The sequence below is a fragment of the Anser anser genome (assembly GCF_964211835.1).
Source record: "Anser anser genome assembly, chromosome: 5".
Taxonomy (NCBI): Eukaryota; Metazoa; Chordata; class Aves; order Anseriformes; family Anatidae; genus Anser; species Anser anser.
Window position 1 is genome coordinate 56,787,853 of NC_139725.1, and position 25,217 is coordinate 56,813,069.

At 36.7% G+C, this 25,217-nt stretch overlaps 1 protein-coding gene across 3 annotated transcripts in view; it reads left to right on the top strand.

The window, feature by feature from the left end:
• Window positions 1-25,217, top strand: part of TDRD9 (tudor domain containing 9) — a 66,771-nt gene that overhangs the window by 37,444 nt on the left and 4,110 nt on the right. For 2 of the 3 annotated variants that reach the window (XM_083837996.1, XM_083837994.1), the window contains 23 exons: window positions 275-332; window positions 960-1,064; window positions 2,499-2,596; window positions 3,062-3,193; window positions 3,901-4,063; window positions 4,149-4,212; window positions 4,693-4,756; window positions 6,651-6,695; window positions 7,567-7,620; window positions 8,663-8,779; window positions 9,646-9,753; window positions 11,545-11,645; window positions 12,390-12,563; window positions 13,847-13,958; window positions 15,335-15,547; window positions 17,235-17,324; window positions 19,195-19,455; window positions 19,890-20,039; window positions 21,115-21,185; window positions 21,539-21,648; window positions 21,795-21,891; window positions 22,562-22,700; window positions 23,813-23,922. In XM_083837996.1, coding sequence (XP_083694122.1) covers window positions 275-332; window positions 960-1,064; window positions 2,499-2,596; window positions 3,062-3,193; window positions 3,901-4,063; window positions 4,149-4,212; window positions 4,693-4,756; window positions 6,651-6,695; window positions 7,567-7,620; window positions 8,663-8,779; window positions 9,646-9,753; window positions 11,545-11,645; window positions 12,390-12,563; window positions 13,847-13,958; window positions 15,335-15,547; window positions 17,235-17,324; window positions 19,195-19,455; window positions 19,890-20,039; window positions 21,115-21,185; window positions 21,539-21,648; window positions 21,795-21,891; window positions 22,562-22,700; window positions 23,813-23,922 — 2,636 coding nt within the window. The remainder of the gene's footprint in view (window positions 1-274; window positions 333-959; window positions 1,065-2,498; window positions 2,597-3,061; window positions 3,194-3,900; window positions 4,064-4,148; window positions 4,213-4,692; window positions 4,757-6,650; window positions 6,696-7,566; window positions 7,621-8,662; window positions 8,780-9,645; window positions 9,754-11,544; window positions 11,646-12,389; window positions 12,564-13,846; window positions 13,959-15,334; window positions 15,548-17,234; window positions 17,325-19,194; window positions 19,456-19,889; window positions 20,040-21,114; window positions 21,186-21,538; window positions 21,649-21,794; window positions 21,892-22,561; window positions 22,701-23,812; window positions 23,923-25,217) is intronic. The other variant, XM_083837995.1, reaches the window with a different exon arrangement.

The window sequence follows — 25,217 nt, forward strand, 5'->3', positions numbered from 1 at the left end:
ACTGAGTTACTTTGTTACGATGGAGGCATGAGGAAATACTGGTGTTCTTCAAGATTGTTGTCATACACTGTATTACTTCACTATGCTTTTCTGCTATGAGGAAAATAAAATGGAGGTTTCCTTGTGTTGTATTGCTTGTTCTTTCACATGCAGAGCAGAATCATTATGTTTACACCACAATTATATTTCATATCGGGTTGGATTTTTTCATGTAGATGTGGTAAGTAGGTTTTTCTTTATTCATTCCTTGTTCCTTTCTTGCTTCAAAACCCAGATTATTCTATCTACAAACATAGCTGAGAGCTCCGTAACGGTTCCTGATGTTAAGTATGGTAAGTCTTCTAAATTTTGAAACTGTGTGCGCATTGTATTTGTAGTGTCTTCTTTACTTGTGCTTGCCTAATTCTTGCAACACATCACCGTTTCACTAAGCCTTTAAGTTGGAGTTCAGTTTTGACAGCTATGGAGTTTCCTTTTACAACAGGAAACAGTTTTAAACCTGGATATATGGACAAATAGTACAGCTGTTGAGTAGGGTGCTAATTTTAATCCTTTGCTGGAGGAAAAAAGACCCCTTATTCTAGATGCAGTAACAAGCAGAATCATACCTTATGACACAAGTACCTGAAGCTTTTTATTCACATTCTGAACATATTTTCATTTTAAAATACTTGTGTCTGTTTAGGCAAACTCAAATGTAGAATATCTAAATGCAGAATGATTGCCTTTTAAAGCTCATCATCTTTGACGCTTATTATATTGAAGCTTAAATTTATTTGTAGTACTGTTAGTGTTCTCAGTAGCCTGGTTCTAGTTGTTAGAAAACCAACGAAGAGAATAATGGATTTGTCAATGATTGAAACATTCCTTTTCTGATAACACAAAATCAACGGTATTTATTACACTGCTGTGAGGATGAATTACTTCTTAATATTAAGATTTTGTTTTCTTAACTGCAGTGATAGATTTCTGCTTAATTAGAACTTTGGTTTGTGATGAGGAAACTAATTACCAAAGTTTGAGACTTTGCTGGGCATCTAAAACAAACTGTTATCAAAGAAAAGGTAAGATGGCAAGAGGGAATGGAAAGGAATTTTAGAAGTTAACCTTGATGAAGAATTCTGTTACATTTTAGTTTTTTTACTCAGTGTAAAGGACTGATGATTTTTGTCATGAGTTGTTCATATAGAAACTTTATTCCTTACCATGTCAGGATATTAAAATTGGTTATGCAACTATGCCTGAATGTTATATTTTGTTCAACTATTTTTTACAGAGGTAAGTTTTGTGTATTATTGAAAAATACTAAAATTAACAGGCCATGAAACTTATGAGGATTTGTTATTTAATAGTTATTTTTTTAATTATGTGCATTTTTTCTTTAAAGGGAGAAAGCTACTGCTAGGTATTGACTACTCATGGTTTTCTGCAGGAAAAGATTCTTTTATGTCTATCTGTTGCTCAAGTTAGTGGAAGATCTACAGCAGTGTCATCAGTGTATACCAGTGTTTGTAGCACAAGGTTAAACGAGAACTTGTATCACCTATTCTAGTTAGTGCTTGTTGATATCAAAGTCTTTAGTTTCAATGGAAAGGAGTAATAAATAAATAAGTGACATCTTTAGATATAAAAGTATCTTCATTTTTTTTAAACCTGTGACTTCACAGTCACAGCGTTACTGCCTTTTGGTTCTGGGTCAGTGTTGGTTATGACAGCCAACCAATATACAACTGGTAGCAGCGGCAGCATTTTGTATAGTAGGAGACTTAGATTTTTTTATGCATATGACTTTAAAATGTGGCCTTACACTCCGGTGGAGTATCCCACTGAGTAGAGTACCCTTTAGTTTGTTGAAGTGAATGCTGTATGGAATTGTGAAGACAGACTTTCAAATCTATGATCCACTACTTATAGACAACACATTAAAATATTTTGCTGTTTGTCATACTACGTAATTGTTGTTTTATAGAAGTTTTTTGATAGCTATAGAGCGAAGTAGGAAATCCAAGTATGCTCATTGTGTATTTCTATAAACTCAAAGCCTATTGACTCTGCATATAGGATCTTCAGTTTGAGGGTATGCCAAAACTTGCACTGACATACTTATCTGTATTAGATTTAGACTTGGTAGGACTTGCCTTCTCCTGGTTTTGAGGAAGTGTATTTTAGAGCAGGATGTCTCATCTGTTCAACTGAGATGAATGGATGAAAGAAAAATAACTGTCCCAAATCCGCATCTATGTGGAAGAGGTATTTGGGTGAAATGTACAATAAGTAAATTTTGTTAGAGCTGCTATGAAAGCAAAATTACTCTGATGCATATGTAGGAAAGGAGAGAGAGTCTTTACTGGGCCCAGCTGTTGCAAGAGAGCAAAACACTGGTCAGCCTGCAGCATCAGCTGTTGCATACTGCACAGCTGTCCAGAAAGCTTGTAGACATTTTTTTGAACTATCGGACTTAAGCAGTTTTCAAATTAATGTTTTGCTCTTCTGTGAAGGTCGCGCTGGACGTGTTTCCAATGGGTATTGTTACAGGCTTGTATACAAGAAGTTCTGGAGAGACTGTATTCCAGAGAAGTCAGTACCTGAGATATTGGTAAGAATTTGGGGAGACACAAAGGACTTCTTTTTTTCCTTAGGTGTTTGGATGTAGCAGAGACATTGCGTGAAGGGAGTGTAATATTTAAATAGCGGCTAGTAGCTGTACTACTGAATAGAATTGAATTTGAGAAATAGTTGATAAAGACCGTATGTTGTTTTGTACGTGGGGGATGCATTGTAACAGTATAATCAGTGTGACTCTAGAAAATAACATTCTATTCAAAACAAAAATATCCTTAGTTATGCAAAATTAATTTCAGGTTTTACTGAATTATAAACTTAATTTAGGATTACTTTTTATATAAAAAGCAATTATTATATACTTTTGTGTATGTATAGATATATATATACACTTTTAAATATGGTAGATATGTGTACTTTTAGATAAAAAGTAATTATATCATAAATCATAAACTGTGCACCTTAGCAAAAAGTAACAATAGCATCATCTTCCCTTCAGTGTTGTCCATTGGGAGCTACAGTGTTAAAAATAAAAAGGCTTGATATGGGGGAACCAAAAGCCTTGTTGGCAACAGCTCTTTCTCCACCCAATTTAAGTGACATTGAACGTACCATCCTTCATCTGAAAGAGGTAGGCATTCTTTTAATGCTGTTAAAATCAAGGTAATCAAAACGTACTGTATTCCTTGTTATTTAAAAGGCAGTAGTAACCTTAATTGGAACCTAAGATAAGAACTGTGTGTAGAGAATGTTTTGTCATGTTTGGCTGCTACTTGGTTACCATCTTCTTTGGCGTAATTTCTGCAGTTGCTTCATTTATAGAGGATTAGAATGTAATTGGGGATTAAAAGCAGAATCATGGAGAAATTATACTGTTTGTGAACTAACATTTGTGATGAGAAAGAATAGGAAAAAGGTTAGAGAACTTGAGCTCCATAGGTGAAATTATTTATTAATCAGTAGCAAAATCACTCGTATACCTTATGATCAGTTTGATCATGAGTTTGAACATCCCCCTTTCCACCTGCATGGGGGAATTGGTGATTTTGCTTTTCAATTATAAATTCAGTATGGAGTAGAATGCCAAATGCATTAAAGTTGCTTCATTTCCAAAGTGCATAAGAAGTGACAGTTGTATACAATAGGTTGTGTATATACTGGATGTGTAGTAAAAGTTGTGAAATACTAGATTTTTCAAATTGATTTAAGGATGTCAACTTAATTAGATATGGCTCTAATTGATATTGCTTTGAGATGGGTTTGTAAGAAATCAGAACAAGAAACAACCGGTCTTAGATTTACTTGATTAACCTTTACAAATAATTTAAATTTCTCTAGCTGGGAGCACTTACGACTTGTGTGCAAGCAGAAGAAAATCCACATGATGGTGAGCTGACTTATTTGGGAAGAGTATTGCTACATTTGCCAGTGGATCTGCATCTTGGAAAGTTGATAGTCCTTGGACATACCTTTGGGTGTTTAGAAGAATGCCTTATTATAGGTAACAGAAAGAAGAACATGTGAACAACTTTCTATAAAAACAAGTAACTTCCAGGTTTTCATTTTGATTTTTTTTTTTGTTGTAGCTGCAGCACTCTCTCTGCGGAGTATTTTTGCAGTGCCTTTCAAACATTACATTGATGGATACAGGTATTATAATAATCCTTGATGTTTTATGTCTTCCTGGCTACACTTGGGAGCAGAGGGCAAAGCTAACCATAAAATGTCATTTTTAATGTCATGAGTTTAACTGTACTTTTTGGTACTTCGACAGAAAAAAGAGAGGCTTTTTCCAGAGCAGCTGAAGTACTGAAATATTGCTACATGAACTAACTGGTATCACAGAATTAACTCAACCATTTCTGTGTGGAAGACCTGATTCTTCTGCTTTGTCTTCCTGATGTGGACATGTGGCAGTGTTTATTAAAAATAAGTACCAAAAATACAATCCTTGTTATTCTGCCCACACAGCTTATCAGCAAGGAAATGTGAATAAGGAAAAAATAATTACAATAAATGTGTTGACCTTGTTTATTAATGTACTGGAAAATGCTAATAGTGTAGCTGTATAATAAATTCAACATTGGAATAAGACTATTGTTGATAATTCTTTTTTGTTTTTACTGCCAGGAGCAAACTGTTTTTTTCTGGGAATAGTAAGAGTGACTGTATTGCAATCGTGAATGCATTTAAGGTAAATCTTATTTTCTGTGTGATCTCAGTTTATCGGGTTTCATTGGAAGGTGAGAAGCTTTGCCTTTGTATGATTGGTGGAGTGTTTTTGCTTTGAAGTTCTTAAAAACTTTATACCTAGCCTTCTAATTATTCAGATTATTACTAAATAGGTATCTTGCACTATATAACACTACTAGTATTAGTATCAATTATAAGTCAAATTTTACCGCTGTGAGGGAGCTGCACAACTTTGCACCAAAGGCAGGCAGCAAGAAATGGGGTAAAACAAGTTGCATCGCTCAGTTTCTGGGTATATTTCCTACTTTTCATGATCTCCTTTGGCTTTTGAGGTATTTGTTCTACTAAGCGGCTGGAAAACACTGTGAAGAGGAGAGAGAGAGTAGGAGTACACCATTATTTCTTACTAGAAATATCTGCTTATCTGCTTGCTAGAGGTAGAAGGAAATTTTAAGCAAGACATGAAACAGTTAGGTTATCTTGACCCCCTGTGATCTTTTCCATGAAAGAGCTCTTTTATATGGGGAGGCAGATTCTTTCCAACCAAAAAGGTGGATCTGTATAATTCCACATACTATCAAATTGATGTCTTGTCACTTCCAACAGAGCAAATGGTAGTTAATCAGTAAGCAAAATGTAGTTACTAACATGAGTCACTTGAATCACAGAATGTTTGCAATTCTTCTTGCATGTTGTAACACTTCTATGACCCAGCCACGCTTTTCAGACCTTCAGTAATGCTTTCTTAAAACTAGATTTTGCAGCCATGTCACTGGGTGTGCTTGCAGATGAGCAAAAGAAGACCCAGAGTTCTTGTGGACCTTCAACAAAATCAGAGCAAGAATGCTCTTAAGAGTGAAGGTTATTCTTATCTGCCTAGGAACCAACCAAGCAAGAACCACGTTGAGACTAAAATCCTAGAATTGAGGTTGAAAAGGAACTCAGGAGGTCTGTAGTCTGATCACCTGCTCAAAGCAGGTTCAGTAGTGAGATCAGTTAAGGTTATTCAGGGTTTTATCTAGCTGAGAGTTTGAAACCTCAGAGGAGGGAGACTGTGCAAAGTGTAAGGGCAACCTGATCTGTCTGATGGTCCTAGTTGTGAACAAATATTGCCTAATACCTAATTAAATATTAAAAGTAAAGCTATATTACTAAACTTGTGTTCCTGGCTCACTTCGAAGTACAGTGTCAACTTCTGAATTCTGTAGTACAAAAGACACTGAAATACCATTAGTCTAGCAGAATGCCCTGAGATGACTAGGGTGTGGGACACATGATGGAAAGGCTGAAAGGTGCGTTTGTTCAGTCCTAAGAAGAGGGTGCTTAAAGGGTGATCTTAGTTGATAACTTCGTCCACCTACCAGCAGAATGTAGAGTAGAGGGAGGGAGCCAGACATTTTTGGAGGCCTACAGCCATAGGACAAGAGGCTGTGGACACAGATTGCAACAGGGGAGGTTCTACTGAGGTGCTACAGTGCAGAGGGATGGAAATCGACTGTAAAATGTATTCAAACAGTAAAATAGGTTGTCCACAGAGGTTAGGGCATCTCTGTTCTTGGAGGTATTCAGAACTTGATTTGATAAGATCCTCAGAAATGTGATATAAGTTGGCCCTGCTGTGTGGGATTTTGGAACGGTTGATTTGAAGAAATCTCTCAAGTTACTCAGTGATTCAGATTTCCATATACTCTTTTAACATTTGTAGTATCTATTAGCACAAGGGCATCTCTGTTTTTTAAACTAGTGCATCCAAAGTATCCTCAGTAATTGTAGTAATGTGGGGAAAACTGTAGTAACGTGGGGAAAAATTTAATGGATTTCAATGTTGCATGAATTTTTTTGAAATAATTATTACCAACACTTTATGCCTGAATACTAAGCCACTTCTTTCTTAGGCATGGCAGGTCTGCAGACAAAAAGGAGAGTTGAGACATCCCAAGGTTAGTTAAACTTTCTTCTTTTCTATTCAAGGTTGGTTACTTCAGCATTGGCATATTTGGTGTTCTTAGTGTAAGCACTTTGGGCTGACAGTCATTCATGGTTACAGTTTTCATAAGTAAATAAAAGTACAGGTTTTGAGGGATCACAGTGAGTCTTTGACACCATTGACGCCAGCGCCACTTATTTTTAAGTAACCCGTTATGTAGTCCCTTTCATAGATGGATTAACAATGGCCAGAAGGTTTGAAATCCAAGCAGAAAAGAGAAACTGAGCTGTAGTTGAAAGACATTTTTACAATCATAGGTGTCAAGGGGGGTGAGAGGAAATAGAAGGTGGAAGATCTGTGCATCAGTCTCAGAAGTCAGCCGTACAGTTTCAAAAGTCAGTAGTATGCACACAATAACTGCCTCTGGTATTTTTTCTATATGTAAGATAAAACTTCTTTGACTTCCTCACTTCTTTCAGACCATAATAAATTTTACGAATACCAGTGCATAACATGCACTGAGTTACAACGAATGTCTGAAGTTCTTCATCCTGCTGTTCTGTTTGTCTGCTTTTGCCATGTTCTTAAAGCAGATTCTATAGTAGCAGCACAGAGGAGTTGGACTTTACGGTTTATATGAAAAATCTTAATGTCCTGCAGCTGCACTGGTGGTGCCCAAAGTAGAGCTTTAGTCAAATACATAATTCTTATGCCAAGTACTTCATTGGATGCAAAGAATGCTCTGAAATAGATCAGATTCTTCTGTCATTTTATGTAATTACTATTTGTGTCCACATGGAAGAATATGAGAGAGAACTTACTAGTAGTATAGGAAACATGATTCTAGCAATTTTTGCGTATGCATTTTTTGCTTTCTTTTCCAGGATGAGCTTGGGTGGGGTCGATCAAATTATATTCATATCAAGAAAGTTAGAGAGGTAAGCTAAAACAGATCATTCTTATAAATAGGATGTAAATTTTTCTTAATTTCTACAGATGTTAATACCCTGAATAAGCCTACTTAGACACTATTATGTATGCATCTAGGTATATATTTTCTTTAAACTAAATTGAACACTTAGTATTATCTCTCCACTCTCAGAGAAACAACAGGTGTTTAAAGTGACATTAAATAATTAACCGTTAGTGCCCAAAGGGGGGCTACAGAGATAGTGAAGGGTCTGGAGGGGAGGATGTATGAGGAGCGGCTGAGGTCAGCCCCAAGCAGAGCAGGCTGAGGGGAGGCCTCATGGCGGCCTGCAGCTCCCTCACGAGGGGAGCGGAGGGGCAGGCGCTGAGCTCTGCTCTCTGGGGACAGCGACAGGACCCGAGGGAACGGCATGGAGCTGGGACAGGGGAGGGTCAGGCTGGGGGTTAGGGAAAGGTTCTGCACCCAGAGGGTGGTCGGGCACTGGGACAGGCTCCCCAGGGCAGTGGTCACAGCACCGAGCTGCTGGCGTTCAAGGAGCATTTGGACACTGCTCTCAGACACATGGTCTGTTTTTGGGGAGTGCTGTGTGGAGCCAGGAGTTGGACTCGATGATCCTTGCATAACTCTTCCAACTCAGGATATTCCATGATTCTAACCATTCAGTGTAGAATCTTAGAACTATAGAATGGTTTGGATTGGAATGGACCTTTAAAGATAATCCTGTCCAAATCCCCTGCCATGGGCAGGGACATTTCACTAGGTCATGTTGACTAAACCCCCATCCAGCCTGAACTTGAACACTTCCAGGGATTTTGTTTGGTGTCATCTAAGAACTTGAGGCCTGCCCAAGAATAAAATCTAGTATTGCAAGTTGTTCTAAAACCTAGAGTAGAGATGTGCTAAGCAGTGTATTAGATGAAACGCACATTAACGTCATGTAAAAAGTAAGGGGGTTTGCCCACTTGCTTAGGCTAGTACTAAGATTTAATTTTCATTTGTGAACTGTTGTTTTTATCTGTTTGATTTATAACTTAGAGTTGGAATTTCAGGTGGCAGAGTTATTTAACCTCTTGAAAACGCGAGTCGGAGAATTTAACATGTTTATTAATACTCAGCCATCTGCTGTGGATGAGGAATATGTATGTAAGCAACGCTTCATTTTGCAGGTAATACTTCAATGACTCTTCGGGGCATTATTTACAAAGTTTATAACTGGACGTTTACATAGTAGTACTGACAAATTAGTGGTATACCTGGTGTTTCAAAATTTACAATGTGTGTTGGTCCTTTGGTTACCCCTTCTGATTCTGACAGCTCATCAAAACAAAGCAAAGTGATACCTAGACAAATTAAACTTGTATCCGGGTTAATCTTTGTCAAAGTCATAAAAATACTCTGAAGACGGGTGGTTTGAGTTGGAAGGAGGAGAACTAACCTTTATGAAAATGATGTTTTCACTTCTTTTGAGTGCTCTGTTTCGACTACCACTGGCTTGGTTAGTTACTGGGGAGAAAAATCAGATTCCTTTCAGCTACTGTAACTTGACAATTTTTAATGACATTTCTCTTCCTATTTCGACTGATTAGTAGTTATTCTTATTTTCATGGACCTATTTATCATATATTTATTATGTCAATGGCAATTGGTTTAACTGTCTAAGCAGTGAACTTTCCAGACCTGAATCGTTAAATACAGTATGATGTAATGTGAAAAGTGAACAGCTGTCATAATAGTATTTTATGTGAGTTTCTTAAAAATTGAAATGAGGGTTAACCATTGTAGTTTTCATAGACTAAGTCTGCTTGCAGAAATACTAAATTATTGTTCAAGAAGTTGAAGTCTTCTCATGGAAGTATGTTTTTAAAGGATAGGATTTGCATGAGTTAACCTTTGTTTTGAAACTACTGTAATTCTTGCTAAGAGACAAACAAATATATGAAGATCTGCCAGTATCTCTTTATACTGCAAGTATATCTTTTTGAGGAGCTGAATATAATGAGCTGTAATTTCCAAAATATTTTCATGATTTCAGGTTGTAATGGCTGGTGCTTTCTATCCAAACTACTTCACTTTTCAAAAATGTAATGAAGAAGTGGCAGTGAGAGACCTTGCTGGCAAAGATCCAAAAACCACTGTGTTGGTATGTTAAGATGGTGAATGTCTTAACCAAGCATCAAGTAATAAGACTATGTAGTGTTAGGGTAGTATTTCTCAATTTCTTTTTTTTTTTTCTTGGGCCAGGACAGAAATAATTATCTACCCTGATCTGCGCTTGCTGTCTTGTCTCCTATCTCCCTTTCTTTGAATGTAATAAACATTGTGTGGGTGGGCAATTTAAAAAGAATTCTTACTGAGAACTGTCTGTGCATTAGACTGGTAGTGTCACGCAGACAGGCAACTCCAAAAAACTAATAAAGTATTTTAAAGCGTACTTCTTACGAGTACTTTTTTTAAGAGTACAACATTAGGCTGTTTGCAAAACGAGCTGTTGTAACTTCAGTGTTACTTCTTTGTAATATCCTTCTTGGTACTATATGACGCGTGTGGTTATTTTGAGGTTACTCAGGTGTTGCACCCTTCCTTTTTTTCTCTGTAGACATATTTTTAGTTATTTGAATAACTAAGTTTAAAATGGTTGACTTGATTTTGCTGAATGGTTTGCAGTTTAAACTAGAAAATTTTCAGTGTGTCTGAAATAACTATAACACTGTAAAATAACAATGCATTACACTTAAAGAAAACAAATCTACAAGCCAGTGAGCCTCACTGAATAGGCTTAGATTGGCCCAGGAGAAAATAGGTGAAAAGGAAGGAGAAAAAGCATATTGATGAGGAATTTTGTCATGCTTTACTACGTATCCAAGAAAAGATTCTAGTTCAAAAAGAGTTGCTGGCATGGCGTTTGTTGAACACAAATAAGTTTACATATTACCCCGGGCTAGAGAATGACGTAGCCGCTACCTTCTGAGCCCAGTGGCTCAGCCAGGTTTTAATCATGTTGTAGGCCACATACCCAGACTTTGATAACCCAACTTGAATACAAGGGTGCTGTGAAAGAAGACCATGTAAAAATACTTCTGTACCTGAAGGCAGATAACATGTGCTATTCTTCCCTGTTACACAGATCTGGCCAGTTTGTGATAGCAGGTAATCAAGTTGATCAGGCGTGACTTGTTCTCGATAAATTGATGTCTATTTCCAGTCACCGTCTCAATCATATGATCAGAAATGGTTTCTGAGAAGACTTGCTCTGTGATTATGTTAGTAACTGGAGTGGGGCTGGCCAGCTTGTAGTTCCCTAGCTCATTTTTGCCATTTTAAAAGTAACTGATATGTGGTAGTTCAGCCAGAGCGTTCGGGGCTGTAGCTTCTCTAGTTTCCCAGATAGTGCATGTTGTCCATCATTGGGAACTACATCCTAGGCAAGGAAGCTCTCCTGTTACGAGCAAAAAGAGGGATACGATGCTGCTTCTAGGAGAAATTATCAAAGAAATGTAACCACCAAAGAAGCATTTTTGATTTGTAGTTAGACAAAGAAACTAGTTACCTGCTGGTTTGAGGAGGATGGGGCAGCATTTCTCCAGAGGAGCTGTGGCTGCCCCTGGATTTGTTCAAGGCCAGGCTGGATGGGGCCTTAGGCAGCCTTGTCTGGTGGGTGGCATCCCTGCTCAAGGCAGGGGGTTGGAACTGGGTGATCTTTAAGGCCCCTTCCAACCCAAGCCATTCTGTGATTAGCAGCCAAACTTTGATTTTAATGTCTCTTCAGATTCTTGAATTTAGTACAGTGTGTAGCAACTTTTAAATTTGGGTTTTAGTTTGAGTATTACTGCGGCAGCTCAAGTGAAGGAGAAAACAGTTGACCATTTAGGTGAAGTTAATGATGCCTTAAAATAGTTGAATGTACTCAAGTTTATCTTGTTTTTCTTAACAGGTAAAGAATATTCCGCCCTATGGATATCTATACCATAAACAGTTGCAGTCACTGTTTAGACAGTGTGGGCAGGTAAAATCTGTTGTATATGATGGATCAAGGTAAGTACAAAATATTTTAAATATCATGCCTTTCTCTTGCTCTTGGTTCTGAGGCTAGATCGACTAGGCTAATCGACTTCTTTCTTTGTCAATGGTATACTGACAAAATGAGTTTATTTAATCTGTTTGGAATCAGTAAATTGTTTTTAATGCATTGGCTGGAATAAGAAAGATAGCTTTGAAGTTCAATATGTGTTGTTGAGAATAATATTTGATAAACTATCTCCTTAGAGACCACCTTCTGTTGTTCCTTCTGTTGTATAACAGGGGACCTTAACTGCAGCTGATCTGTCTTTGTTTCCAATTTATTTAGTGAATTCAGTTCATTGGTATCGTCAGATTGCTTTGCACAAAATGTGTGTGTCTGGCTGGTTTAGCTGGTCTGCAGGCTGACTGTGGGCTACAACTGCTCAAAGATAATTCATGTACTTTTTCCAATCTTTAATTTTTTTCTTATTCACATATATTTTAACACTTTTATAACTTGTATTAAATATGCTCAGTAAACTTAATATGTGCTTGTGAGAAGGCTAGAATTTTTATTTTTTTTCAACCAGAAGTACAAGTAAAATTTTAAGTCCCATAAGAGTGGTAGGTAAAGCATTTGAGGAAAATATTTTTCACAGTTCTCTGGCCTGCTATGATAAGGACAGGGAAAAGAAATGATGACTTTTCTGGTTTTCTTGTTTTGTTTTTGATTCTTCGAGTATTTATTAGTTTTATTTGGTGGAATTTTTGGAACAGGGCTTTTGTGGAATTCTCCCATAACCCAATGGAGGGCTTTAAGATTCTTCCTGCAGTGTACATGTCAATCAAAATGTCACAGCTGAAAATTCCTCTTGAACTGGATGTTCATTATCCAGATGATATCAAAAGGCAGTTGCAACCTGTGCCAGCTGCAAGCATGGAATCTTTAAGGTAATCATATTCCATAGGGAAAATGGGTTTCTGTGCAGTGAAAGTTGAAATGAGTTTTATAGGATTCAGCGGGATTTTCCTTGGAAGTGTCAGCAAGGGAGAGGTGTTAAGCTCAAAAAAACAGAGATATAAACTTTGTATGAACAGAATGTTTTACAGAAAGAGAAATAAGAGAAATCTGAGCGTACTTTGTTGTTATTTAAGGTTGTAGTCCATTTGCTTTAGGCATATGGAAATACAGCTTTATACAGTATTTTTGGCTCATCACAATGTAGAGATTTCTAAGCCAAAAAAAAAAGGAATGACATTTGGGGAAATAACCGAAGGGGCAGGGAGGTAATGTAACAACAGAAGTGGGGGAGGAGGAAAATAACAGAAAACACTGATGAGGGTTGAGATACAGTAAGTCGTCTTTGTCCATATCTGCTTGTTCTAGAAAAACCTGGCACAGGGGTTTCATTGTTATATTCTGTCTGTGAATTTTAGGATTACCAATCTGGCAAGTCGACCAGATGTTGTAGCTGAATCAATCTGTCTAGCTCCTGATTGGTCTGTAGCCATTTAAATATTTTAAAATCCGAAATCTAAAATAGGAAGGCAGGAATAAACTGTAAAGGTTCAAGTGCGAGTGAATGCTTCACTTCCAGTTGATTGTACTTAATTTTTATTAAAACGCTTCCAGCAGTTTCACTGTGCCCCAAACTGTATTTAAGATCTTCATCAAAACTAATTTTTAAGGGATTCAAGAAGGAAGTCTCTTAAGCTGGAAGGCTAACTTTCATCACGTAAAAGGAAAGCTATATTTCAGGGAAAAAAATGATACGCTGAATGTATATTAGTGCTGTAACATACTCAATTTGTTTTATTTAAAAAAAAAAAAAAAGCTTAAGGCATGCCATAGTGAAGAAAACTCACTATTTATTTAACCTTTGTTCTTTGGATTTCTAGTAACCTGACTGCACAGTTGCTTCTTGGTGTGTATCTTTCTGTATTTGATCATAAAGATGTTAGACAGCTTCTCCTGTAGGACGTTGGCTCTCTCCAGTAATTTTAAGTTTTAATCAAATTAATATATTTTAAAAATAAAGGTCATTAAATACATAAATGCATCCTAGGTGCTTATCTTTTCCTCGCAAAATATCATGACTTGTCAGTTAATTATTTTTTCCCTTCACTGTACATGCGCACCTGTGTGGTGAATTAATGTAAGAAGCAGTGAAAGCAGAAAACCTGGACTTTTAACTTTTGAGGTATTGAACATCTGTATTCCATAAACATTTCAGAGTAAATGTGGACTATCAGAAGCAGACAGTGGAGCCTGTGGAAATCTCATTTGGTACTTCAGAACTGTCAAAGATGATCCCAAATCGTCTCCTGTCCATCAGTGTAACAGAGGTAGGAATGTTATACCCCTGAAGCAAGTCATATCTAGTAATCAGTACCTAGCTAACTTTGCAGAGATGAGTAATCAATAAGTGTAAGTGAAAAGAATGTATACTAAAAATTTTTTAGCAAAACGTTTTTCAGCATTCACAAGAGGCATAAAGAATACTTGTCTAACTTCGAGTAGTTCCATTTTAAATGGTACTCACATGTCATGCCTCAAACATTGAAACTTGTTAGCACGTGAAAGAATTTGTAGGATTCACTGCCAGTAGGTCTTAGCTGGGAAAAGATTAATGGTAGAGGTGAACTATTTGTGTATTCTACAGTTAAGAGGATTGGTAGACATTTGGGCCAACTACCTGGTTACTGTTATCTGGCAAGTTTTATGCAGAAACTGCAGGTGTGAGACATGAGTTGATACTGAATGATCATTTCAAGAAAACACTGCATGCATAGGAAGTTGTGTTAGGAAAAAATTATATATGTGTACAAATACTTCTGAAATCTGAGGCTGAGAATTTTTAAATCTCATGTTAACTATTGTATTTTCAAAAAATTGAATAATATAATGGAAACTATAGGCTGAAGTATTAAACCAGCTCTTGGTAGAAGTGATACGTTTTGCAGTGGTAGAAAAGAATTTTCTTCAGTTTATTCAGCTGAGTCTCTTGGTCCAAATATGTTAATGGAGTTGATGATCAGATGCATTCCAGTCAGGTAACGATCTGTGCTGTACAGTTTTGTTCACTATAATCAGCTTTAACTAATGGTCCTATATGTATTTATTTCCACAGTGAATATTCTTTTTTAATCACATTTGGTGTAAAATCAGAAATGGTAGACGATACCAGTAAGCAATCTGAAAAAGATGACTTATTTTATTCAACTTGATTTGAAATAGCGGTGTTTGTTTCAGTTTCCTGGAGGATGGCTAATCATAACAGTAATGATGCTGATTTGCTGATGTATGTAGCTAACTCTGGTTTTCTTTAGCTAACAAGAAAGTGCACCATGGCTGTGTTCATCTATTTCATCTCTTATATACCTTACATTTTTAGTTTGTTGATTTTGTTTGGAAGTGGTCTTCTACTAAGATGCTTTTTGCTAAGTTGCTACTTTTTGCTCACTGCTTGTATCAAGAGCCTATTTAGATTAAAAGTGTGTTGTAATTGCACAGCAGAGACATTTTAAAACAACGTTATATAATGAAGAATAACCTTATAGGAGAGGGAAATGCTTCACTGTATTATTTCAGTATGAGAACGCTTCTGTGTTTGTCAGGAGTAGGAGTGTTTTCATGTATTTTACTCAAAGCTGTTTTATTATTTGATGTAGAAGGATGAAATAATGAGAGATCTGAAATTGTCCAATTTTTACACTTTCAGATAGTAGAAGTTGGACACTTCTGGGGATACAGGATAGATGAAAAAAACAGGACTGTTCTTCAGGCTCTAACTGTTGAAATTAACTACCATAACCTGATGGATTTGTCAGTGTCTCCATATCCAGAGTTGGTTTGTCTGGCACCATTTACTTGTCTGGAAAACAGAGGATACTACAGAGCTCGTATTCTATATGTTTCTGGAGATTTTGCAGAGGTACACTAATATGTTATGTCATATTGAATTGGTATGATGTTAATTGGGTTAACAGTCTTGGAGCTATTTTTTTAATAAGTATTTTGACTAAGCATTATTTTCATGACAATTATAAATATTCTAGTAAAGAAATCTAGAAAAATAGAGCTAAAATAAAATCTTAATAGAATGTTGCCAAAAGAGATGAACAACAGTTTTTTTCAGAAGACAAGAGTATTTTAGTCTTAAATTGAGAGGATACAGTAAAGTGTTGTGTATGCTGAAGCAGAGCGAAGCAAAACAAAGAATAGAACTTGTAGCTTTGAAAACATGGTAGGGAGTGCCTAGATCAGACTCCAGTGCTGTGTTGTTGGCAGGCAACCCTATGGGTTGTCTTTAAAAATATATGGAGCTCCGTATTAAAGTAATTTTTTTGCCCCCATTGTATGGGCAGCATTCAGTCATTCATGGGCAATTTGTCTAAATTAATTGTTCTGCCAGTGTTTCCTCCCCTGGTTTATATAGGTTTTCTTCTTATCCTACTGTTTTTCCTTCCTCTCCAATTTCTTGTGCATCTTCTTCCTAGACCTTGTTTTTCAACTGACTGAAGCATGCTGCAGTTTTTTTCGTCTCACATATCACAACTCCTGGTCTTATCAGTCTGTCCTCTAATTTGCTTTGACCTCAGTTTTCTAGAGCAGAACTATGAGTGTTTTTTGTACCTGAAGTTCCACCTTTGCTTATACAGTATTCCTGTTCCAGCACTGTTTCTTCTCTGCATTAAGAAATATTTCTTTTGGTATATGCCAAGACTCATTTTTGTTGCCTTTTGGTAGCTTTTTCACATGGGCAACCTCTTGTTATCTTATGCTCAGTTCTGTTTCCTTGATAATTTCCAACTAATTAGATGTGCCATTATTATTTATAAATTCTATAGCAGAAATAATGAACTCCAAAAAACATCACACTGTTTTTATCTGTTTTTCCCCTTTCCTGTTCAGTTCTTAGGCCCATTCCATCTGACCTTTTTGTATCAATATTTGTTGCCGAGTTTTGGATCATCAGCAAGTTTCATCAGAATGTTTTGGCTTTTAGGGCCAAAATCAGCAATGGGAATTAGCACCACAGTTCAAGACTGATCCTAATTTCTCAAGCCAGTACTTTTCTATTCAGTGCTTAAGGACAGACCTTTTGATTTCTGTAAAATTGACCTTTGCACAGTCCATTTCTCTGTTGAATTACTTGATTTTTATTTTTAACATACCTTGGTGTCAACACTATAAACAAGCAACAAGGCTCAGTATCAACTCTAAAGTAATGAAAAACTAGTGAATAATAGTGCTAATCTCATTGTTGTCTTTGCTTATTTAAACACAGTTATTAGGTAGTGCCATTCACTGTCAAAAATAAGGATATACAGATTTAATTGCACGGAGAGAGGCTTTGAGAGAAATTTACTTTTCCTAGATTGAGCAGATTTGCATTACCAGTGGATGTGCAAGTGAAGGGATCAAACAAATGTTATAAAATTTGACCTATTATTCTTGACATGTCTTCATATGCATAGCTTTCAGATTGAGTTTGCTTCTCTGACACTTTATAAGATTGTACTGTAACTATTAAACTTTATTGTCATTTTCCTTGCTACAAATTAGCACTTTTAATTCTGTGGAATCTCTGCTGATGCTCTTGATTCTTTTTTTTCCAGGTTTTTTTTGTAGATTATGGCAATAGGTCAAAAGTGCCTTTAAAAAAACTGAAAGAGATTCCGAGCCATCTTCAAGAGCTTCCTTTCCAGGTAGGGGTGGTGCTATTTGCTGCTTAATGGATATTTTCACATCTTATCTGGCAAACAGAAGCGTACTTCAAACCATAATGCTTTTCGTCATAATAACCAACTGACATGTATTTTGGTAATGTCCTAAAACCTGTAAATCACTTTTACTCAGGTGGATAAATGTACTCCCAGGTACGTCTACACAGATGAAGTAGTTCTTGTGTGTAACTGATCGGCTTTGTATATAATTGTAGAGAAATGTTATCTACCCTTTTGTCCTTAGGGGCACTTGCTGAGGGGAAGGGGAGGACATAACCCATGTTGAATTTTTTTTCTTTAACTGAATGTTTGAACTGAACCTGTTTCTGTGACTCACCATACTGGGTTCTATCTCCCACCTGCAATCACAGGAACACCGGAAAGAGAAGAAATTGCTCTAACACCTGACTTATTCTGCTTGTTGATTTTGGTCATCAGTTGCTTTGCTGTTCTCAGTTCTATGAGAAGCAGAACTTCCTCTCTAGAAAGTGTTGTTTTGATTCCTCTATTGCCTGCTTACAAGAGAAGCTCTGGAATAACAGATTGAGCAGTAGATCAGCTGTGTTCTTGTTTAACAACCACTGAGCAAATGATAGCTTCATTTATAGAGCCTAGGAAACAGCCTGGAGAGGAGAAGCTGTCAGTGACTAGTTCAATTTCTTTTCCTCTGCTTAATCCTCTTTGTTCCTGCCACAGATAAGTGGCAGTGTAGGATCTCTGCTTATCTGCATGGCAGAAGTCTGCAGTCACAATATCTTGCGTATTGTTAGCATGCAGAGTACTTCTGCTTCATCAGTGCTCCTGCTGTGCTATGCTATTAGTCACAGGACAGATAGATAGGAGAAAGCTTTCATATATTTAAAATGGGTACAAGGCTCTGGTTTTGCTTTGTACCACTTTGCTTTCTTTGAAATACTGTCTTTATGTGCTTTTTTTCAGACAGGTCTCTTGAAAATTAGTGATCTGTAGTGCAAGTCTGAGGGACTTTATCGAACAGCTAGCTTTTTAGAAAAATAATTTTCTGGAGCTATATTTACAAAGACAATAACTACTTGAACTTCCAGCTTTTCAGTCCTAATTCAGATACTTTTTAAGCTCATTTAAACAGATGTATCATGCCGCTTTGTTCTCTAACGTGTTTAATGATGAAAATGAGAAATCATAATTTTTGTTTTTTATCTCTGTTCTTGTTGTTTGGTCTTGAGAGGGTTAATTTTTTTTATAATTGATATTTAAAAATAAATATTTATCATTTTAGTAGGAAACATCCTTTGAGTTCTCTTCAGTTGTAATAAAGGGAAAGGTATTTCTGTTCCATGCCTAATCTTTTAATAACCTGCCCTTATGCTTTTCCAAAATCATGGCTAGAAAAAAAGTTTGTTTTAAATTCATTCAAAGCCATAATTACATGTAGTGACTGTGGAAGTGGTTTAAACTGGAACTGACTTACTCTTGCCTGCCAGGGGCAGAATAGCTGTAGCTGTCCTGCTATTTTCTATTACCGTAGTCAAAAAACTGCAGATCGTAAAGTTTTTCCCAGAGAAGGCATTTCTAGTCTCAAAAGATTTTAATGTGGATGGTGAATTAATACTGAATTATCTTTTATTTATGCCTTGTTTGCAACTATGTACAGTATTCAAGTGATGAGAAGCAATGTGTAGCTGCGTTGGCAATGACGGAATAGGAATTATGCCAGTAGCTTTACAGCAGTCTTAGGAAGTTAACATAAGCCTCTGCAATAACGATGAAGTAATTTTATAGTTAAGTCAAACTGTTGAGAAAATGAAAGATTTTTGTGCTGATTTCTCAGCATGTATTCAGGCAAACATTGTTCTTAATGTTTTTGCTCTAGGCTTTAGAATTCAAGATATGCAAGATGCGTCCATCTGCAAAATCTCTTGTGTGTGGAGAACGGTGGAGTTACAGCGCTAGCCAGAGATTTGCCTCACTAGTAAATGGTTATACTCTGCTAGTGGAAGTGTACTCAGTTGTGAACAGTGTTCTGCACGTGGATGCTTTCCGTTACTCGAGGCACAAGGACCTTGTGAATATTCGAGATGTGCTTATTGAAGAGTGTTATGCTGAACTAGCGGAAGAATCATACAAATCACAAGTATGTATTCAGTAAGCTTCTTTGACTCTTCTTATACTAATGTATTTCAGCTCAAACTGTCTAAAGTCCTCAGAAGTTGAGCGGAAGTTTTGGAACTGTGCCAAGTGAGAGTAGGCAAGTAAAAATATGTAGTCCAGTTTCAGTATTTTTCTTGTGTGTATAATTAATATTGTGCTCTTAGCCAAAAGCATTCCTGTATTGAGACACCTTTTGAAAGAGATGTTTTTCAAAAGATAAGGGAATCATTTGAACTGCTTCACTGTTCATTGAAACTCAGTTTTAATTCTTGCATTTTTCATGGTTTACATCAGAAAGGTGATGAAAGCATTGTTTTTTGTATTTCTACATCTGTGTTCCTTGTGTACACACACAGAAGAAAAACAACCGTAGGAAAACGTGTTTCATGGTTTTAACACCCTTTCATTTTTATGTAGCAAAGCCACGATTTGCTGAAGGGATTATTTATTGACCAAATAAAGGAAGAAGAGAAAACATCTGTACCTTCAAGAGAGGAAGAAAAGCATTTAATTGAAAGGTTATTAAACTGTTTTTCTGGCAGTAGATCTGGTGCACCAACCCATAAGGTAACTTGAGTGGTGGTTTTGGTATGGCATTACGTGATCCTTTGTCTCACATTATTAGAACACAGATGAAGACTGAAAGGACCTTTAATAACCAAACCATGTTGATGCTGTTCATAGTGCACTCCAAATCTTGTTAGGAAGCCGTGATGTGACCACCACTGCAAACTAATCTATTGCAGCTTTTAACGAAGTTTTGAGGCATAGCCTTAAGAGCTAACTGAACTGGCTATTCTAGCACGTTCAAAGGCAGCTCTTCAATGACTGCAAGACGTAGGTAAAGTTGAAAAAGTGAATGCCGCTGTTTCAGTGCATAGACATCTTTATGATGTAAGCTGCAGCAAAAAGCAAGATTATGACCCTATCGATTCTCCTGGAATCTTTAACTTTTTTAAAACTACACAGCATGTTTAGTTCTTCCTTAGCTTAGGTGACACAGGGTAAGTGGTGCAGAGAATGCTGTGCTATGTGATAGTGAAACAGTGGGCGTTCAACTGTCAATCCCAAACCGAGAATTTACTCCTACTTAAGTATTTTGAGACATCTAGTCACTACTAAGCTGGAATATAAAACAAGGTTGTATAGGATTGTGTCCTGTTCTGTGTTCTGGTTACAGGTTAAGCCTGGTCTACATTATAACTTTACCCATTTCAAACCTGACAAAATTCAGAGTTTGAGGCACCTACTCATGCTTAGGTTAGCCACAGCAATAATCCTGTTTAACTACTTACTTTTTCTAAAGTGTGATATTTTCAAGATTAAAGACCTGCTCATGTAAATAAAAATAGCCTGATTTTTGTTAGATGCTTTATGAAGCCTGAACTTAAATTTCTTAAGCCTGTGGGAAGTTGTGAATTCCCAGTACCTGTGAAAAGACATTACTTTTGCTTAGGTGCCTCAGCATGCAAAGCTTGCTTTAGATGGGTGATATGAAAATGTTACCTGTTCATCAATTCAGTGTTGCTCAGTGCATGCACAGGATCTTGAAATGCGTTCTGTTTTTCCATTTATGAAGTATTTTCATGGGGAGAGATCCTTAGGCTGGCTAATGAGAACGTCATTTGTTCTTTTGTTGAAGGTAACAGTTTTTGGCCCATTCAGTCCTTATGAGGTAAAATGCTACAGTATGACTAAAGTATCGCAGTTCAGGTATGGTAATGCTTTCATTGTGAAGCATAGACATGTTCTTAACTGTTACTTCTGATAAACTGGCAAAACCCATCCTCTTTACTCTTGCACGTTTTTACAGGGTTTTTAATCATTGAAAATACAAAAGTAGCAAAGCCTCAATTGCATTCAAATGCACATTACTGCTTTAAGAAGAGTAGTTTTATTAAAGATGTCTTAATGCCTTAACAGAAACTAGTATTAAGTCCTATACATCCACTAATAGAGATTCATGTAATTTTAAGCCAGTAACTGCTATCCATTCAGGTTGTACTCTGAAATAAATTTTTTGTTTGTTTGTTTTAATGTTGGAAATATTTTTATTTCCTCCTCAGAAGTGCTTTCATACACAGGGAAAGCATAAATTCTGTGGTTGTCGATGATGCTCCAGAAGACTCCTTTCAGCAGTTGTTGGTTGCCGCTTCTTTGTCATTAAATGCAAATGGTAACTCCTAATACAAATGTTTGGACGGTTTCTCTGGACTCTTTTATATGAACATGTGTGAATAAATATGTTACTGCGGTTCTACATTACATCTTTTTGAGATTAGCACTTTCATTATGTACTTTTTAATTTTTCTGTGCTGACAGGATCTACCGTGCTTTTAGAGGAAACATCTTTGATGCCTCCTATTCCTGGCCTACTTGCACTCCTTAGCATGCTGTTTGCTCCTGCTATAGAACTTAGGTATTCACATGTTCTTAAAGTGGCTCTTTATTTTGTTTAGGACCCTCACAAATTGGTGACAAACTTACTTGGTCTGATTTCAACATTTAGTATATCCTCTTCATTCCTGTTGATATAACTCTTATATCATCTTCTGTCAGCTTTATTATAGTGTATGCTGAGACAACTTGTTCCATGTACTTAGAAATCGGCACTGCAGGCTTTATTCTCACGTTGATGAAATACAGTTCATGACAATTGTTCAGGAAGTCTAAGAAAATGAATTGTAGAACTGGGCAAGTTTTAAGTCCACAGGAGGAGAGAAACTTGCATGATTTTTGTGAAAGCTGAGCTCTGGCAGTTGGATTACTGTTACGTTTTGTTTAAATTCTCATATAGACTGTCGTTTCAACACAGGGAAACTGGCTTTGCTTAATTTAAGTTTCATTTTGCGTATGTGATTTTTTTCTAAGTTTTGTGACTGTTTTCATAATTAGATCTTCAGCTTTATTTCATTACCATAATAAAAAAAAATGGAAGTAGTGTGACTAGATGTGAATGTCTAAAAGTTCTTTTAGCCTCTTTAAAACTCTTTTATCTTGTTTGGCATAGCTTAGACTAATGTAAGTCTGTTTTCATATAAGTTTAGTTTCTTAATCTCTAGGTGAGACCATTTTCTTTGTTTGTACAGGATTGATGAAAGTGGAAAGAATTTTACTGGTGTTCTGTGTGGCTTGGGTTGGAGTCAGACTCGTGGGGTTCCACTTCTTCCAGAAAATGACATGGAGCTGACATTTGATGTGCGTTTTGGAGTAGATGATATATCAGAGGTAAAAACATATATATTAATTTGTGTTACAGTAAGAATTAAGTAGAATTTAGTGCATCAGAACTTGGTAACAGTTCTAGTAGCTGGAATCTAGCAGCTGGCTACCGTTGGAAAATTGTTGAAGCTGTGTGTGTGTAATGCTTGTTACGAACCTTGGACTTCTAACAGAGAAAAATAGGTACCCCCTATACATTTTGCTGAATAAAGTCAAATATTACAGTACAATACTTTGCTTTTGATTTGAAAAGTTTACATGGGTTTTATACTCCTCAGATATCAATACTTGTTAGTTATGTTTTTAGAATTACTGTTTTTTAAAGAGGAGCATAGTGTTTTTGCTTTGCAATCTTCAGTTTGATTTCACAATTCTGAGAAGTCAACTGTAGTAAGCTCCTTCTCCCAGAGCAGATCAGTCAATAGATAAAAACCCTCGTATTCCTCAATACAGTATTTTTGCAACTTGCAGACAGAGGTCTGTCAGAGGGCAGTATGTACACACTCTTGTACAGCACAGTAAGCTGTATTTAACCTGTGCTTCAGATTTTAGATATTGAAGGACCTTACATACCGTGAGCAGTTTTGTGTACAAGTATAGTAGATAACCAGTGTATTCTAGAGGCTTTTTAAGGACATAGTGGACATGCTAGTGTGCAGATGAGGTGAAGTACTGTTTTTTTTTTTTTTTTGAAAACATTGACTTGATGTGGGTGATGTCTGTAATCATGACACCGTAGCCATAATGGTAGCACCAAGCTGTTGTGTTTTTAAAAATTATGGACAGATAGAGAAAATCCTTAAAGTTTTTATGGAAGGAATCTGTTCTGGAGGATATCCAGACAAGTGGTAAGTAGCCTGTGTCTTCTATAGCATAGCTGATTGAACTTGAAGATAGATTTCAAGCAGCTGGAACACTAACCTCTTCTACCAGCAGTGATGCATCTGGAGTAAGAAGTGTTTCTAAAGCTTCAGATGTTTTTGCTTATGTTAATAATATTTCTGTTAAAATTGAGTTTTATGGGTGCCATAACCACCTTCTGTATATGTCAGTGTGCTATAACCCAGAACTAGGACTGGTGTATAGTACTTCATATTCTGTCACTGTTATTTTTACAGATAAACATCCTGAGGACAGCCATTAATAAGCTGCTCTGTGAATGTGCAGCGTACTCTGAACAAGAGAAAATGACACAGCTGCAGGAAAACATTCGTCAGATGCTTCTAAGGTAATCATTTTGTAGAAATAAAAACTTGAGTTTCACTTTCTCAGCAAAAGCAAAATAAATGATTGCTTGAAGCATAGGTTAGGCTTTGGGGAAATGATAATATAGGGTGTTTTCATTTAATGATGCATTTAATTTACTTTGCTTATTTATGAAGCATTATATTCAACAACTTTAAACTGCTTGTGGAAGCACTGGTTCTTCAGGGAAGCCTGATCACTTAATAGTCATAAAACCTAGACTGTAAAACCTGTTCCACAAGATACCAGTTCTGATGTATCTTTGCTTTTGTGCACCCAGGACAAAGCTACTGAAGTCCTATGACATAAGAGCACAGAAAAAATTAATTTTTTTCTCCCTCTAGATAAAATTCGGGCTGTGTGTGTGCGCTACCTTTCCTCCCTCAGCAGGCCTGTTCAGGAGAGATGTTGCTGGAAGTCCAATGTTAATTTATGAACTGAAGGAAGGCCACCTGCCTTTTTCTCCAGCAGGCCTCCCTGCTTCTCATAACTGAAATAGTGACTCCAAAAAGGTTGTCGTGAGTCAGTGCAGCTAGTCTGGAGAATTCTTCCAGTTTGCAGTGTGTGAGAAGTGTTCAGGGGAGCAAGGTCAATGAAGTTTCCCTGTAGCAGTTCCTTCTAATATCTGTGACAACAGAGCATGCCATGAAAAATTTGTTTATAAAGTTTATAAATGTCGTCTGCGTTTTTAGTGCTGTCTACATCAACATCAGTAGTCTTTTCTCATCCTTACCTGGCTTTGTATTGAACAGATTTCAAAAAAGAGCTGACTGGACTTAAATTAACTTAAAGTTAAGGTGTTGTGCCCTCTAGTATTGCTCTTGTATCTAGCAAATGTGAGCTTTTTCTACAGGAAGCTCTTCTAAAGTAACTGTGCCAAAATGAGGTAGTTTCTCATACTGATACAGATCAGAAGCTTTTAAGCTTAGCTACTAATACCTTAGGTTATCAAAATGATGATCAAAGCAAGCTGTTCATGCTGAATTAGTTTTCAGGTGTTTCTTGTTTGTTTTTTTGAATGTACCTGTTCAGTTATTTTTTTTCCCCTCCAGCTGTGAAAAGATAACATTGCCTTTATGTAAGAAGTATGGCTACTTGCTTTAATTTCCAGTATTTGAAAGAAAATGAGATGTGGTGCATTTCATAATAAATTAACAAGTGTAGGGGCAGTTAGTCTTACCCTTTGAGGCACTGAAGAGGAAATGAAATTAAAAAGCCATAGAAAACTGCCAGAAGATGTGGGCTAGATGATACCTAGCATACATTAGCTGACCAGCA